General features: G+C 36.5%; 1 protein-coding gene across 1 annotated transcript; it reads left to right on the forward strand.

The window, feature by feature from the left end:
• Positions 1 to 5,808: 5,808 nt before the first annotated feature.
• Positions 5,809 to 9,527, forward strand: LOC131155743 (histidine-containing phosphotransfer protein 1-like). Its single transcript, XM_058109120.1, has 7 exons — positions 5,809 to 5,925; positions 6,669 to 6,759; positions 6,917 to 7,047; positions 7,146 to 7,214; positions 7,655 to 7,726; positions 9,020 to 9,092; positions 9,284 to 9,527. The coding sequence occupies exons 2-7, from the start codon at positions 6,700 to 6,702 to the stop codon at positions 9,338 to 9,340; spliced, it is 462 nt and encodes a 153-aa protein (XP_057965103.1). The 5' UTR covers positions 5,809 to 5,925; positions 6,669 to 6,699; the 3' UTR covers positions 9,341 to 9,527.
• Positions 9,528 to 15,287: the final 5,760 nt, after the last annotated feature.

Genomic DNA, 15,287 nt, shown 5'->3' on the forward strand with positions numbered 1-15,287 from the left:
CAGCCTCCTTGTTGATAGGTTCTAAAAGACACAAAAGGTGGGAAAAAATATAATAACGCAATTGAGATCCTTGGTTAGTTTGCTGATGGATAATAAATTAAATTTAATTGAAGGGACATAAAGAACATTAGAAAGGGAGAAAGTAGGAGAAAATCGCATAGTGCCGATATAAGTTACAAAAACGATGTCACCATTTGGAAGCTTAATGGGGCATGACTGATTGAGTAGCTGAATATTATCAAGAGAAGACAAATTAGAAGTCATGTGATCAGAGGCACTTGAATCAACAATCCATTCAGTGTTTAAAAAAGAAGAAGAATGACAAAAGGCAAGATTACCAGCAAAATTGGCAGAGTTGGTGTTCAAGGGTGATAAAAGATCCAAGAGTTGATGGTATTGTTCATTGGTGAGACCAAGGATAGCAATCTCAGAAGAGGTTGAAGAACCGGTGACAATATTCGCAACCACTAAAAAACCAGATGCTTCCATAACATCAGATCAGTTTAGATGAATCAAACCGCCAAATCTGGTCAAATTTGATGTTCGCAATGACCAAAAATATAAACCTTCGATTTGATAATATTTGAGTTTAATCAAAGAAGCCGAAGGTGCCGTTGGAGTGTTAAGACCACTAAGGCGAGCCAAAACCGGAGATCATCAATCGAAAAATTGCCGAAGAAGATGGGTGTCGAAGAAGAAAACTTGACTGAGATGGATCGTCGGAAAGCTACGAACAGAAACCAGCCAAGATGACAAACTAGAATTGAGAGAGATGTTGCCGGAGATGGGAAAGAACCGCCAAATAACTGAGGAATGATGGAGACAAGACTTCATCAGACTGAGATAATGCTGGAGATGATGACACCAGAGAACTGAACTGATGCGGGATCGTCGGAGAAGACGACCGGAGTAGCTGGTTGCAAGGATGAAGATGATGCTGGGAATTGAGAATAGCCAAAAGACTGAGAGATGATGAACCAACGAACACCAGAGATGTTGGAAATTCGTTGGAGCTCTACTGGAAGGCCGCCGGAGGCGACAGTGTCTGGCCGCTGGTGACAGGCTTAGGGAGATAGCCTTGGATGAGGAGGTTCTTACAGGAATGAGATAAAATACTACTACTTCTGCTGAAATTAAAAAGGAACCCAAAAGGATTCCCGTTGCTACTTTCACCGAAAAAGATGGAGATAACAGGGACTACACCGGAGAAAACGAGAGACCCGAGAGATGGCCAGAAAATTGATGAGGGTACTAGGGGTAAGCAAATGGTTGATTCGGCCAAATTCAGTTAATTAACCGAATTAACCGAAAATTTTGGTTAAAGAATATTGTTAACTGAACTGACCGAACCATTAGACCTCACCGAACTGAACCTGATCGAATTTCTTTTTCGGGTAATTCGGTTAACCGAATTTAACTGAGAAATGAGGGAAGAGGGGAAGCCGGGTAGGTGTATCCCAAACGAGGGAAGGGGGGAAGCCGGGAAGGTGTATCCAAATTCTAGACTGATGCAGACCAGAGGTGGTCAGGGAGACGATTGGGCTCGGGCGAGCTTGACGCCGGTGAGGAGGAGTCAGGGGTGGTTCTTGGTGAACTGGTCTGTGCGCGAGAGAAGAAAAATAAGAATGAGAGGGAGCTTGTGTGTTGGTGATGATGGTCGGCGACGGCGATGGCATCGCGTGAAGATGGTGGTGCGGAGCAGTGAGCTCGGGTGAGCGAGAGAGAGGCAATGACTCAGTGAGGGCCCTTCGACTTCTGAGAGCAGTGACTGTGTTGGTGACAATAGCCGGCAATGACGATGGACGCAGATGATGGCATCATGTGAAGATGGTGCTTGGTGCCTGGTGGTGCGGACTCTGGAGGACCGAGCTCAGGTGAGCGAGAGAGAGGCAATGCCACAATGAGGGCCTTCTGAATTCTGACTTCTGAGAGTAGTGAGAGTGTGAGACAGAGGGAATAAGTGAATAATAGGATTTTATTTAACTAATTTATATTTAAATTTTAATAAATTATTAAATTGGTTAATCGGTTAACCGAATTAATATTCTCTATTCACTAAACTGAAACTCGATTCACCGAAATATTGGAAAGCATAATCGAACCAACCGAATTGAATTTTTTAACCGAACCGAACCGACCAATTTCGGTCGGTTAATTCGATTAATTCGGTTTTCCCCGAATTATGCTCACCCCTAGAGGGTACTACTGCTGTTGAAGTTCTTGAGCAGACGACGGTGGTGGCAAAGGATCTGAGAGTCTGAGTTGAGGGAGAGGAATGAGAGGCAGAGACGCAGCGTGGCATGACTAGCATCGGCAACTTGTAGAGTCATAGTGCAGAGGAATAGCTGCAAGCAGGCCATGAAAAAAAACAAATAAAGCTGGTACTAAGAAAAAAAAAATTTGAGAAAGCCGAAGAAGGCGACGGCAAGAAAAAGAAGGCGATGGCAAGAAAAACTAGCAACAGTGGAGGCAGCGCGGCAAGGAAGAACAGCGAGTGCCGGAAATGAGAAATTAGAGAGCTAAGAATGATGCCAAAAAACAGAGATGCAGCAGCGAACTCGTGAGTACAGAGAGTGCAGCGGCGTGACAGAGGAGAAGATGAGTGCAACAGTGAACTTGTGAGTACAGAGAAGGGACGGTGCCGGTGTTATAGAGAGTGCAACGGCAAGGCAAGGAAGATTAGAACAAAAAAATTAGGTTTTGAACCTTGTGCTCGATACCATGTTAAAATTGGAGAAAAAAATAATTTTCTCTATTGATTCTTGAGTATTACAAGGGTATATATATACGTGAGAGAATTGAAAAAATGGGAAAGTGTATTTTTCTAAGATGGAAAGTATATATTTCTCTAATAGTTAATTCGTACGTCTAGTTGCAGTTTCAAATTTGATGGATTCACTTATGCAAATGTGGAAATGTGGCTACTTTATATCAAAGTTTATTGAACTAAAATTTTCTAGGACACTTAAGAATTCAAGTACGGTACATGACCTTTTCTCACTAGCCTGCAAAGTTTTGTGTCAAAAGATATTAAGTGAATGATGTGAGTTAGACAAATAGAATTTGATTCAAGAAGTTTATATTCACCAAATTCTTGTAATTTATAGAACATTTTCTTTCGGTGCAGTTTAAGTTGAAAGGCATCGTGTATGATACTTTCCTCAGCCAACTCCTATTTTTTTTTTCTTTACTTTGTTTTTCAATTTAAACAATATGAGGATTATTGGTATTTCTTAAGTTTTGAGTGTTTCAATTTGGATTCCTTTCACACGTTCGAAGATGGTAAAAATTCTCTTTATTGTTGACCCCGTGGGTCATACCTTATTTTGATTATGACAAATACTTTAGTATTTAATGGTTGCCAAGTTTGTGTTCAAGTTCTTATTGACAAGTTCATATAATGACATGCAGCAACCTGAAGAGAAGTGAAGACCCTGGCACATTTATTATTTGTTGTAATGTTATTGGGTATGTAATAATTTCATTTCAAAAGGATTTGTAATAATCTGCATTGCATGCATGTAGGAACTATAAAGTTCAAGACCTTAAAGACCTTAGGGATCACCCTTCGGTCGACCGATGCCAAGTTTTTTGGCGCATTTAAAAAAGGCTTAGAAAGACCCTAGGTCCCAACACTTAGTGCACAAAGTCCCCTACATCACTTATCATAATCAGGGGAATCAAATTAAGGCTAAAATGAACTTAATGGGAAAAGTTGAGAGGGTTCGGGCGATCGGACCTATGCCGTGTAAAACGGCTCGGGCGACTGAGCTAGTCAACATGTTGACTTTGTGTTCAGGCACCCGAACTCGTTTTGAGCATATCGTCTTCGGGCACCCGAACCTGTGTTAGGGCACTTTTCAACTACTCAGGCGACTGAATGACACGTTCAAATTGGGCTCGGGTGACCGAACAAGTCAGTTTGGTTAACCGAACTATGAACTCGGTACTCGAACTAACGAAACAAATGTTACTGACTTTTATTCGGCCGACTGACTCACTCGGGCACCCAAACCACTAAAAACTAGATTTTTGACTGAGTCTGTTCGGGAACCCAAACCTTTGGCCAAGCAACCGAACCTCACGGGTTAAAATATTTTTTATCGAAGTTTTAAATGGTATAAATTGGGTTAATTTTCTTAATGACTTTTGAAACAATTTTAATTATACCCATTGTGTCCCCAACGGTCAAAAAATCCTCCTTGCCTATATATACCCATTCATTTGTCATAATTAGTAAGGATTATAAAATTTGATTAGGGCCAAACTCTCTCAAAATCCAAAACCCTATTTTAGCCTATACTACTCAAAAACACCCATACACTTCATTTTCTTAGATCTTTCAAGTGTTGTGAGTATTTCTAAAGTTCTTGTGTCCAATCTAGCCTGCTTAAACTCTCATTAGATTATATTGTTTGTTTGATTTTATTGAGAGTAGACGCATCAAGTTCTTCCACTAATTTAACTTGATAAATCTTGGATGAGAAGACTTGTAAGGTTGTGGTTCTTGTATTGTCATTGCAAGTAACCTAAGCCTATACTTTTGTGTGTAAAAATCATTTTCAAAGCTTGTTTTCAAACAACTCTTGTGCTTGTTACATTGAAGAAAATATTTTTGAGTTTGTTTGAATATTATTGTTAACATCTTTGAAACCCTAATTTGAGATTGAGATATAGTTTATTTGGTTTTCAAAGAATAGCTTGTTTCATATATACTCTTGTGCTTAATTAGATAAAGTCATTATTTTGAGTGTTGATTGCACACATAGAGCACCGAACTTATAGTTCATACATCATTGAGGTGCATTGATTATATTGCGCGTATTTGGGTACATATCTGCTTTACTTGAGAAGTACAATCACTGTACAGGCTACTTTGTGAAAAATACTATTGTATTTTCAGGTGTGGCCTGAGGGGGTTTGATCTAGCCTTGAAGGATCAGGTTGAGGTTAGCCCTATAAATTTGACTTAGGGCGTTCTCCGTCCTGCAAGGAGAGTTTGTAAAGGCTGAGGTCAGTCCTGTGCTAATTGACCTGATTATATTAGGTGTTGCTCTACCCGTTAAGTGAGCATTAGTAGAATCCTTGTGCTGGTGTGGCCAAAGCGGGGACGTAGGCACAGTTGGCCGAACCCCGATAACATATCTTGTGTGCACTATTTATGTTTCTACAATTTATATTCCTACACATGTATGTTATAGTTAGTGAATGCTGCGCATGATTTTAATTTTCGCATGTTATATTTATTTGAACATTTGGAACTGCATAAACAGACCCTAAGTTGTGAATGTACTGTTGTTAAACTAGTTAAACCTATAAATAAATTTTAAATTCCAATTCACCTCCCTTTTAAGAATACACCAAAGCTAACAACCTATATACTCTTGTAAACTACAATATCTTGTATTAGTAGGCTACATACAGTATGTGCCTTGAGCTAAGTGGCGGACACATAACATAGGTGTGCGCCTCACCTTGCACGCAAGAATTTAAATAACCTTTAGATTAGCTTTTATTTTTTCAAAACAATTGGCCGTTTTCAGCAATAACCCAAGTTTTTTTTTTAATTAATAGTCTAAAATAATAATTTTTTTTTTTTTTAAATTTTAAATCCTGGTTTTTAGTTTTTGGGCTTTGGCATTAAATTCTACATTCAATTTTATTTTATTATATTTTCTAAGTTTGTGTTCTTGCTAGGGAGGATTTGATTAGATGGCTCCTGCAGCCTATAAAAAGGGCTTGCTGTAGCCATTTCCACCGCACCACAGTAGCTTTCACTTCCTCTTCCTCTCTAGTCACTCAACTTTTTATCTGTTTTCTCCTTCAGCAGTCCATTGCAATTCAGCCATTGGAGACTCTTGTGCCAACTCTTCAACTGCTTGCTCTCTCGCAAAAACTTTAATTTCTTTTTTGGGCTTATTTTGGGTAAGTAGGGACTCTACTTCTTAAATTTTTTTTATCTATTTGAGTTCAAAAAAAGTTGAGTGATTATTGAGTAATTCTAAAAGTTGTGCACAGAATAACTATTTACATCCAAACAAATTCTCTATAGTTACAAAATCAACTAAACACTATTTAATCTCTCTATTTATGTATTTGCCAATAAAATTTCAACCATTCTCATCCCACAAAATGACAAAATCCGCAAAATCTTGGTTCATATTAAAATGAATTTTGAGCTTAAACTGTGTTTGATGAAAAAAAAAAACTGGCATTCCATTAATGGCACTCACCCTCATAAATGGTGATTTGAAAAATAAAGGAATGTGATCTATCAAATGAAAACTTACCCCAAAAAATTCTGTCAAAATAAAACTGGAAAAGCAAAATGCGTCCTTTAAATAATTAATGAAAAACTAAAGAGACGAAGGTACGGCTGTGGTTCCTCGAGGAGCCAAAGCGCAAAACCACAAACACAATATATGCGGACAAATGATGACCTCGATTGGTAAAGTGCCCAATAGCAACAACCGTTGACCTATTTTCTCTTATATAGGAGCAGGCAAGTGGGTTTCCTTGACAATCATCAAATCCCATTCCTCCATATGTATATATATATATATATATATATATATATATATATATGCATATTATTTCACTGTCTATGACTCTATATGATCTCCGATCTCACTAGTTCATTTGAGTCTTTTGGATTGACAAACACGCAGTCATAAGGGCAGGCAATCAAGCAAGTCAGTCATGGATGTCAGCCTGTTACAGAGGCAGTTAATTAATTACAGGGGTTCTCTGTATAACGAGGTGAGCATTTTCCCTAAACCCCAGTACAACGAAAATGAAATTCTTGGAAATGGGTTTTCTCTGTTCGGTTTCTTTTTCTGATTTTGTCGGTCAGATTTCGTTTGCTGAGTGTTTTTCTAATCAAGGGTTTGTGTTTTTTTCCCTCGATGGTTTGAAGGGAATTTTGGATGATCAGTTCAACCAGCTTCAGAGCTTGCAGGATGAGAGCAACCCATATTTTGTGGTTGAGGTGGTGTGCCTTTTCTTTGAAGATTCTGAGAAGCTTCTCAATAATTTGACCATTACTCTGTAAGAATCCGTCTTTTAGATATTGGATTTCTTGTGTGCGTGATTGGATATGGAAACATCACATTTAGGCTTGAATGGGTCATTTTTCATTGATACAGTGAACAACCGATAGTAGATTTCAAAAAAGTTGACAGCCATGTCCACCAATTCAAGGGTAGTAGTTCCAGGTATTGACAAAAAATTATCTCTCTTTAATGTTCTTCTTGCTTTTTGGAATCTATAATTCTTAAATTTTATTTTGTGGGGTGAAATATTACAGCTATGGAACGAGGATAGCTCTGAAATCAGATTTAATTACCTACTTGTGGGATTGGGATAGCTAACTGTTTTTACACGTTTGGATTTCAGAACATGGATTTGGATTTGGGTGGAATTTGGATTTGGATTTGGATTTGTATGGATTTTGTGCAAAATGACATCTAACATTATCTTATGTTTTATCCAAATCCACGCAATTCCAAATCAAGGGGCTCAAGTCCATGGTTCATGCTTCGAAAACACAACTTGAAATTAAATTTAAATGTGCTTCAAAACTTGGATGAAGACAAAAAGTCGAGGGAAAAGGGGTTGGTTTTTTATTTGGAGCCAACTTTTCTTTGTTTAACAGCATAGGTGCTCAAAGAATAAAGAATATCTGCATGGAATTCAGAAGCTACTGCGAGGCACAGAACCTTGAAGGGTGAGTTCTGCTTATTGCTTGCTTGCGTATTCAATATCGCATAAAATGAATCATAAGTAAAATGCCCCTGAAAATATGTATCTGAAATTTCTAAGGACTAGATTATGCTTCCTTTCATCTCAAAGTAAAGTGTGACTGTACCCTAATACATCTTTCTGCGATTGATGATGAAATAAGTATCTGAAAAACCTTATAGTTAGTCTGGTCTTAACTATAACATTTTGTGCCTTCTTGAAGAAAAAAAAAAAGGATACTTTCCTGTATGATTTTATTTTAATAAAAAGATTGTCTGAGTGTAGTAGAAAGATTATTTTGACCATTGTGATATTCAATTTTCCACTGCATTTACTAGGTCTCTTTATATTTAGACTCTCTTTAAGGTTAGGAGTTAGGACACTAATATTCAGTCAGGTGATGTCAGGATAAGTTAATCTTTTGAATTTTGAATTTTGCATTTTATCTTTTGAAAGGGAGCTTAAGGGCTACGGTAAGGTTGTCGCTGTGAAGGTCACGGGTTTGAGGTGTGGAAATAGCCTCTTGCAAAAATGTAAAGTAAGACTGCGTACTATAGATCCATTGTGGTCCCTCCCTTCCCCAGACCCCGCATATGCAGTAGCTTTGTGCACTGGGCTGCCTTTTTTTTTTTTTTTTTTAAATCTCTTAATTCAGTTCATGAGCAACCCTCTCCTGCTGATACACAAAAATTTATACAAGATTGCACTTTGGATTTTTTTTTTTATACTTTTATCATTAATTTTGAATAGATGATCATATAAATTAATTAATGGATTTTTTTCCTTTATTTGTCCATGTGAGTATCACATGAAAACAGATCATGAAATTAGGACGGCAATCCTGAAGTTTCAAATTTTATTGAAAAGATTGTTGAACATAGTATCATAATTTGCTCTAACCATCTGCTGTCATTACCCCCTTCCTTGTGGGAATTGGATTAAAGGAATGTTTTATGTTCTGATCTCTTCTAATGTGACTTGTGTTATTTTGTAATTTTATTCACGTATGACCTTGATGAAGAAATTAGGATGGCAATCCTGAAGTTTCAAATTTTATTGAAGAGATTGTTGAACATAGTATCATAATTTGCTCTAACCATTTGCTGTCACTACCCCTTTCCTTGTGGGAATTTGATTAAAAGGAATGTTTTATGTTCTGGTCTCTTCTAATGTGACTTGTGCTATTTTGTAATTTTATTCATATCTGACCTTGATCAAGAAGAGCTGCAACCATAGTAGTCGCAGCAGAACTTGAATGACTTGGGAATTTTTTGTATAGGTGCCGTGGATGTCTTCAAAAAGCCAAAAATGAGTACTTAATTCTCAAGGGCAAGCTTGAAACTCTGTTTGGGGTAAGTAGGAGGAAATTTTAGTTGAGGAGGTTTGGGTTTTTCCAAGGATCATGATCATACAAGGAGAATAACACCACTACATTTATCATAATTGTTCAAACTACATTTTGTTTTGAGACTAGATTTTAAACTTGTGTCTTTGTTTTTTTTTTTTTTTTTTCAATTGGTTTTTCCTTTTATGGCCACTGTAGTTGGAGCGACAGATCTTGACTGCTGGTGGGTCAATTCCTATGGAACAGATGGGTTGATGTTGTCACCGTCACCTACAGACAAAAACAAAGAGAGTGAAGGATTGATGTTACAGAGAGCTGTTCTTAGTTTTTGTAGTTGATAAATCATGTTTAAGTTGCTAGGATTATCTTAGACTTATTTTTAAAGCTTGTATGAGGATAGTGAGTCAGTGATAATGTGAATAAAATCTATCATCTTCTTCTTCTTGCTTTGTTTAAATTATCTATGAACTCATCTGGAACATAGAAGCACATTTTCTTATTTATTTCAGCTGTTTCATTCATTTTCAATGCAAACTATTCTGTCGTATGGCTAGAATTTTCTCATTGTGTTCTGGTACATGAACCTTCTTAACTAAGTGAAGAGCTACCAAGAGTATGCATGTCATTTGTCATTCCATTGTAATCTGAGTTTTCTCTTGATCTTCCTGTAATATGCAACTATGTTAGAACTTAGAATCTGTGGAATTGCAGATTGATGTTTCTGCAGGTGGTGCAAATCCATCTTGTGTTGTGCTTTTTCGTTTTGTTTTGTTTTGTTTGTTGCAACAAAGAATCACAGCCCAACTGAGGACCAACTAGATTGGGCTGGGATTTTTGGAAGTAGATTAGTATTTTTTTGAAGCATTTGCATTGCAAGAGCAGCGGCATACTGCTAGTCAGCTATGTCAGTGCAAGAATTCAATGTAAGAATTAGGTTTGAAATACAACTTTGGTGAACAATAGGCTGCAGCTTCATGCCCCAGGTCAGGTATGGGAGGAATTGATGCAGAATTACACTCTTGACATGCCTGCACCCATCCAAATCCCCTACCTCATGCACTTCCTGGATCTCCCGATTGTGCTTGCTGCCATTCACTGCCCCAATTTTGATGCCATAAAAGCTTCTAAAGAGAGATTATGTATGGGAACAGAAAAGAGATTTAACATTATAAATCAAAGCACATTTTTCCTAGAGCAGCCTGGGATTTAAACTAATTCTACCAAGCCCGAAGCTGAATTAGTATGATATAAATAAAATCTCGTTACTCACCTTTCCTTACGGCCGTCTTAGGGTTATCTTTCGGTTTTGCAACAACGTTGGCTGGGCTTGCATCTCAGAAGTTTAGGCATTTTGGTTTCCCTTTTCATTAGTGTATTTTTTTTTACCTAACTTGATGAGATGATTTTATATACATTTTAATAGTTCATTTGAAGGGGAGTTCCACAAAACCATTGCTGTCTATGCATTAGGAATGCCTTCAAAAGAGGGTCGACTAATTTCTTCCAAATCTGCAATTCATTCAATCTTTTTCCCCCCTATTTCACTTTTAGCTACTAAAAACATTGACTTTGCATTTGGGAGTATTATTTTGCTTCTCATTTTTTAATTCTTACTCTTTAATTCAAATGATTTCCATTAAATCCTAGGATTTCTCTTTAAGCTAAAATACCATCTTGATGCATTTTAGATTGTGAAATTTTTGGTTCTCGCCAATTATATATCTATGAACACATTTCCCCTCTGTTTGATCAAACATATACTTTTTTTTTTTTAACAGATGAGCTTTGATCACAGTAACAAATAAGCTCAGGATATATCAACAGATGGGCTTTGGCTTACTTGCAGCAAACAACTCAACAAAAAAAAAAAAAAGAAACCAGAAAGAAAGAAAGAATGAATGAAAGCTTGTATTGACCATACCCAAATAAAAGCTCAACTAGGAAAAAATTTGGTCGGCCGGGGAAAGAAAGAAGCCAGTCAGGTAAAAAATTATGGCTGGAAGAAAGGGGAGAAAGAGGGCTTGAAGCAACGTTTGCTAGGCTATGGTAAAGCCTTATTGGCTACTTGACAAGGTAATGCCTATGATGGGCGAATCATTCCTTTGCCAATGAATGTACTAACCACCGTTTTAATACGATGCCTATTGAATTTAATCCTCCAAAGCTTGTACTTATTCCAATATTTTTCCATATCATTATCAAAAAAAAAAAAAAAAAAGGAACTATTGTTGTTTTTGAGATATGGGGTTTGAATGTTGAATTTAAAAATCTTTAAAATTAACTAAAATTTGATATAATTTTGCATTTAATTATGTTTAAATCTACACACTTTAAAATCTAATGCTTGAAATGTATGCTAATGAGATGCTATTAAAATTTTAAGTTCGTTTTTATATTCCTATCCTTTTTTGAGTGATATCCATTAGATTCATCAAGTCAGGATTTTTTAAGTTAAACTATTTTTCAGAGAATTTTGAGTTGTAAAAAGATTTTATTTGTCTCTATTTAGAAATCTATGGACACATTTTCAATCTACTTTACTAAATCTACGCTTAAAAAAAAAAAAAAGTTCTTTTGGCTTTCTATTCTAAGGGAATAGAAAAGGAAGGGGAGAGAAAAGGAAGGGGAGGGAAAGGATGTGGGCATAGACGAAGGAAAACGTTTGTGGGGGGAAGGGATGGAGGTCAAAGAATGAGGGTTGGTGCAAGTGAGAAAGTGGGTTGTTAAAGGTACTTTTAAGACATGCCTTATTTTTATTTTTATTTACTTTTTAACAACTTTTTAAAATATTATTTCTTTAATTTTGTTCAAGCAAAAAGATAGAGTTGAAAATATGAGGAATCAATAGAAGAAAACTGAATGCATTTGTCAATTTGACATAACAACAAAAGGCACAAAAGAAATCTTCCATATGTGTGCAAGTCTTCGTAAAGCGGTGGCAAGTATATAAGTATAATTAGAGTAATTATGTTTATTATATTTTAAGGGGATTTATGTCAAAAAATTTAATCATATAGGTTAAGTTGGGAGAGTACTTAAGGTATATTCTCTCATTTGGTAAACTAATTTTTCTTCTTTCTTTTGCTTCTTCTTAACCAACCCATAGTTTTATCATTATTTCATAATCAACTTTTGTCTCTTAGGTTCCCAACACGGTTTTGTTGACATTGTATTCTATGTGTGGGCCAACGAAAGTAGCATGGTGCTCCTAAACAAGAGGATTTGACTAAGAAATAAAGTAAACAAATAAATGAGGGAAATCCAAATAAGAAGTAGAGTCGTTACTTTATTTAGATGAGAATAAATTTGTGAGTGCATTTGCATACACATAATGCAAATGATCAAAGAATAGTACGTTACTACGCGCTTTTATATATGCGTGCTTGAAAGATAGGGAGAAAAAGAGGGGGGGGGGGGGGCGATTGGACCTTTTGGTGACATGGCAAGGTTCTAATTTTTGAAAAATTTAAAAGTTTGATAAAAGTAAAATTGGAGTTGAAAAGCTGAGAGTTTATCATTAACTAATTTAAGAATAAGGAAGTTTTGAAAACATCTCATTTGAAACTTGGCATTGAAACTATACTTGTTGCAAATGATCGGGGCAAGCAAGCCCATGATACTCTTATAATTCAACAATGCCTACTTTTTTCAAACCTAGACTTGTTGGGTGAGGCATCAACTTTTCTTAGTTATTTGATCTTTCAAACATAAATAAATAGAAAAAAGGGGTCGAGTTAACCCAATGTTCTAATATAGTCAAATTGGGTCAATCGACTTAAGAAAGAGGATTAAGAAAGGGGGTTTTAGGCTTGATCAACCCTATGACTCGACTAGGTCAAGCTGGCTCAGCCCAACCCAACTAACTTAACCACATAGGGACCTGTGTCATAAGGAGGGAAAAAATTTTCCCTCATTTCATAGTTCATCTTTCTCATGCAGAGGGGTGGCTATGCGTCACCCTTAATGGTCAAGGCCACTGCCAAAGCTGCCTAGCCTACTCTTATTGTGCCATCTTGTCACCGTGATACATAGCCAGTACTAGTTGTCATTGGGGTTCACAAAGCTCCAACTGTAATGCCCCGAACCCGAAACTGGGGCCCGGGGTGTTATGTGTTCCATTCCTCTATCCCTAATACCATTATTCTCATACACGCAGTGGAAATAATAAAACATCCTCAATTTATAATTACCAGAGTACTATACTACGACCAAAAAGGTATGTACATACAACCATATTACAAATCTAGGAACTTAAGACATAACTTAAATACATTAGAGTTCTTACAGATACTCACAAAAACTAACTGTCACCCTGCCTCGGAGCTCGCTAAGCTTGATCTCAAGATGGTCCTGAAAAATGATTTGTATATTGGGGTGAGACACTTCTAAGTAAGGACGAATAAATTATTATCAGTGTGTGGCCATCACGAGTTTTAGTGTATACAAAATATAATCATTTGTTAATAAACTGCAACTGAAAAGACACTAGCAGGCTGTACTCACACATACGACATCAGTCATACCACAAAAATCTGCATGCACATATTATGCATAATACCAAAGCACACTCACCATCACACATAATGCCACAGCATATCCACAATCATAATGTATTATATTCACCTAAACATACTCACACCCACAAAAGATAATGCACAAGTACTTCAATATTCATCGATCTCACTGTATATCGAGCAGATCCCAATAAGTGGCCCACACAAGGGCTTTTACAGATACAATACACACAACACCATTCATAGCACATCGACAAAAACTAACTCCTTATCCATCTAGCCAACATTTTTACCCCATTTATATAAATGATAATATAATGAACTCCTTATAATCCTGCCAATGTTATATCGTAACTTATATCATGGACAATATAACGAACTCCTCATTTGCCTACCAATGTTATATTGCAATATACATGAAAGACATTAAATCACACAAACATATAAGTATTCACACCACAACAATCACAATCAGTTTATTATGAAGAATAAATCTCATGCCACATGAGTTAAGTGTTAACTATACTTACTAAACTGAGATGGTCAACCCTAATCACTTTGATCCTTTACCAAAATATGTATAATAAATCAAACCCATAATTTTAACTGGTCAAAGCATTCAGAAAATCCACTACAATAATTCAAAAATCACATACTTTAATTAAATCGGTTCAGCTTTGAAATAACAATTATTATAAAATCCCTAGGCTCAAAAATGGCAGTTTAATCAATTCATGATAATAATAATAATCCAAAATCCAATTTCAATATATTTGAATACCCAGAAAGCATCTATATCAATTTCTAATATCACCTATTTAATCGGTTGAATTTTAGAACTTTCCTGACATAATTTATTCCCCTTACCTTAACCTTGGAGTGGTGCTTAGGATCCCCAAATGGCAATTCTACGCCGGTTAACTTGTTATGGATTGAAGCCGAAACCTTGTGGTGGTTTCCGTTTTTTTATTCGGCTTACGGATGGAGAAAAAATGAAGAGAGAGAGTGGGAGAGCGTGAGGAGGGAGAAAGAGAATTGAGAGAGACGGTGAGAGGCAGAAAGGGGCATGAGAGAGAGGGTGAGTTACTAAGGAAGCTTTGCCTTCCTTTACTTTATAAATATCATTAATATATTATATTAATATATATATATATATATATATATATATATACACACACCAATAAGTTTATACCATTATTTATTTTATTTATTTATTTAATTAATTCAATTTATTAATAATAATTAATTAATTATAATACTTTTTTTGGGCCGGGTTACTACATTCTTCCTTCCTTAAAAGAATTTCGTCCTCAAAATTTTCTAATCAACCATTTTATATAACTCCAAAATCACCTAATCATCCTCATACCACAATTTCAATATACTCTACAGATATGCATAAATACGTCACTTAGAATCAAATAAATCTATTACTTGCCTCAAAATATAAACACATTACCTGCTGTTGCACCACCAACAATATCAACATCAGTCAGGGTAAGTGTGTAAACTCGCGTCTAGTAACATCAAGGCACCAGATTGTTTTCCCGGTTCTGATTTGAAGTGGGTGCATCGTTCGGCGGCCCCCTGATAATCTTGGGCTACATGGCCGTACCTGCCACACCGATAGCAGACAATGCCCCTACCTCAGAATTCTCCTCAATGCCTCCGGTGACACCTAGCACAGT

Source organism: Malania oleifera, chromosome 5, assembly GCF_029873635.1.
Source record: "Malania oleifera isolate guangnan ecotype guangnan chromosome 5, ASM2987363v1, whole genome shotgun sequence".
Taxonomy (NCBI): Eukaryota; Viridiplantae; Streptophyta; class Magnoliopsida; order Santalales; family Ximeniaceae; genus Malania; species Malania oleifera.